Genomic DNA, 1,103 nt, shown 5'->3' with positions numbered 1-1,103 from the left:
GTGTAGATAATCGTTCTGAAATTTTGCAGATATGTTCTCTGATACTTAAACTAATTTTCTAGAAAAAAAATGAACATATTTTCATGACATCAAATTTGACTAAGAACTACTTTTTATCAGATGATTCAACAATTGCAATTTCTATAATAGTTCTTCAATAATTATTAATTATTCTGTGTATTAAAAAATCTGACAATTTGAAAACCTTAACAGGTTTTCTCAGCCTCCTTTGATTATTTATGATGCCACGCCATGAATACAAAATCGTTTTACGTAATTTGATGTTAAATCCCAGAAACATAAATTCAGTCGAATTTTAAGAGGTATTCTGAAGTTAGTATGATTGAAGCTGGTGTTACCTTGCCAAGTTCCTCTTCGTGCGGCGTCTCGACGCCGTGGAGCGGCACGCGTTCGCCGGTGAAGCTGTTTGTGTGCGTCAGAGGTCGTTTGACGCCACTGATGTGGGACATCGCCGCCGGTCCCCTCTGGACCCTGTCTTTCTTCTTCGCCGCCCTGGCATCCACACTTCCTGCGGCCACGTAATGATTCTTTAATTTGCCAGAATTTTAACTGTTTTAAAAATTGATGACTTTGATTTACAAAAAAATACACGAGACGTTACTTATTTGTTAATTTGGAGATGATGCTTACCAAGGAAGGTGCTGCAGATGTATTCTGATATCTGATTCCCGGATTTCGATGACTCCGAGAAGTGGGACAGCTCCTTGTTCAGCATTCGCTTGAACTGTAACCAAAAAAGGCAATCATAAATTATTAGAATCCATAATCATGTCGTTTCGATTTAAATTAATATACATGAATAAATCAGAGACTTCTCAGAAATGAGAACAATCACAAATGCAAATGCATTGTACAATTTAAATATTGCAATCCATAATTCATTAGAAAACTTGCTAGACTCTAACCATGAACTACATCAATTTCAAATTCGGATTACTCAATTTTCTGAATTCATTAATTACTTCATTCTTTAAATTAACTAAGTGCCTCATTCTATATATTTCATTCATTTATCTTATTTTATAAATTGATAAATGATCTCATATTTTATATTCATTAATTGCCACGTTTTTCTAAATTAT

At 34.2% G+C, this 1,103-nt stretch overlaps 1 protein-coding gene across 1 annotated transcript in view; it reads right to left on the bottom strand.

Annotated features, from left to right (window-relative positions):
- Positions 1–222: 222 nt before the first annotated feature.
- Positions 223–1,103, bottom strand: part of LOC108622806 (cAMP-specific 3',5'-cyclic phosphodiesterase-like) — a 12,595-nt gene continuing 11,714 nt past the window's right edge. The window contains 2 exon segments of the mRNA XM_026811751.1: positions 223–548; positions 623–745. Coding sequence (XP_026667552.1) covers positions 306–548; positions 623–745 — 366 coding nt within the window. The 3' untranslated portion in view covers positions 223–305.

The sequence above is a fragment of the Ceratina calcarata genome, unplaced genomic scaffold, assembly GCF_001652005.2.
Source record: "Ceratina calcarata isolate Rehan_Ccalc_2016 unplaced genomic scaffold, ASM165200v1 scaffold243.2, whole genome shotgun sequence".
NCBI lineage: Eukaryota > Metazoa > Arthropoda > Insecta > Hymenoptera > Apidae > Ceratina > Ceratina calcarata.
The sequence above is the reverse complement of the archived record's forward strand: the minus strand, read 5'-3'. Positions and strand labels throughout refer to the sequence as shown.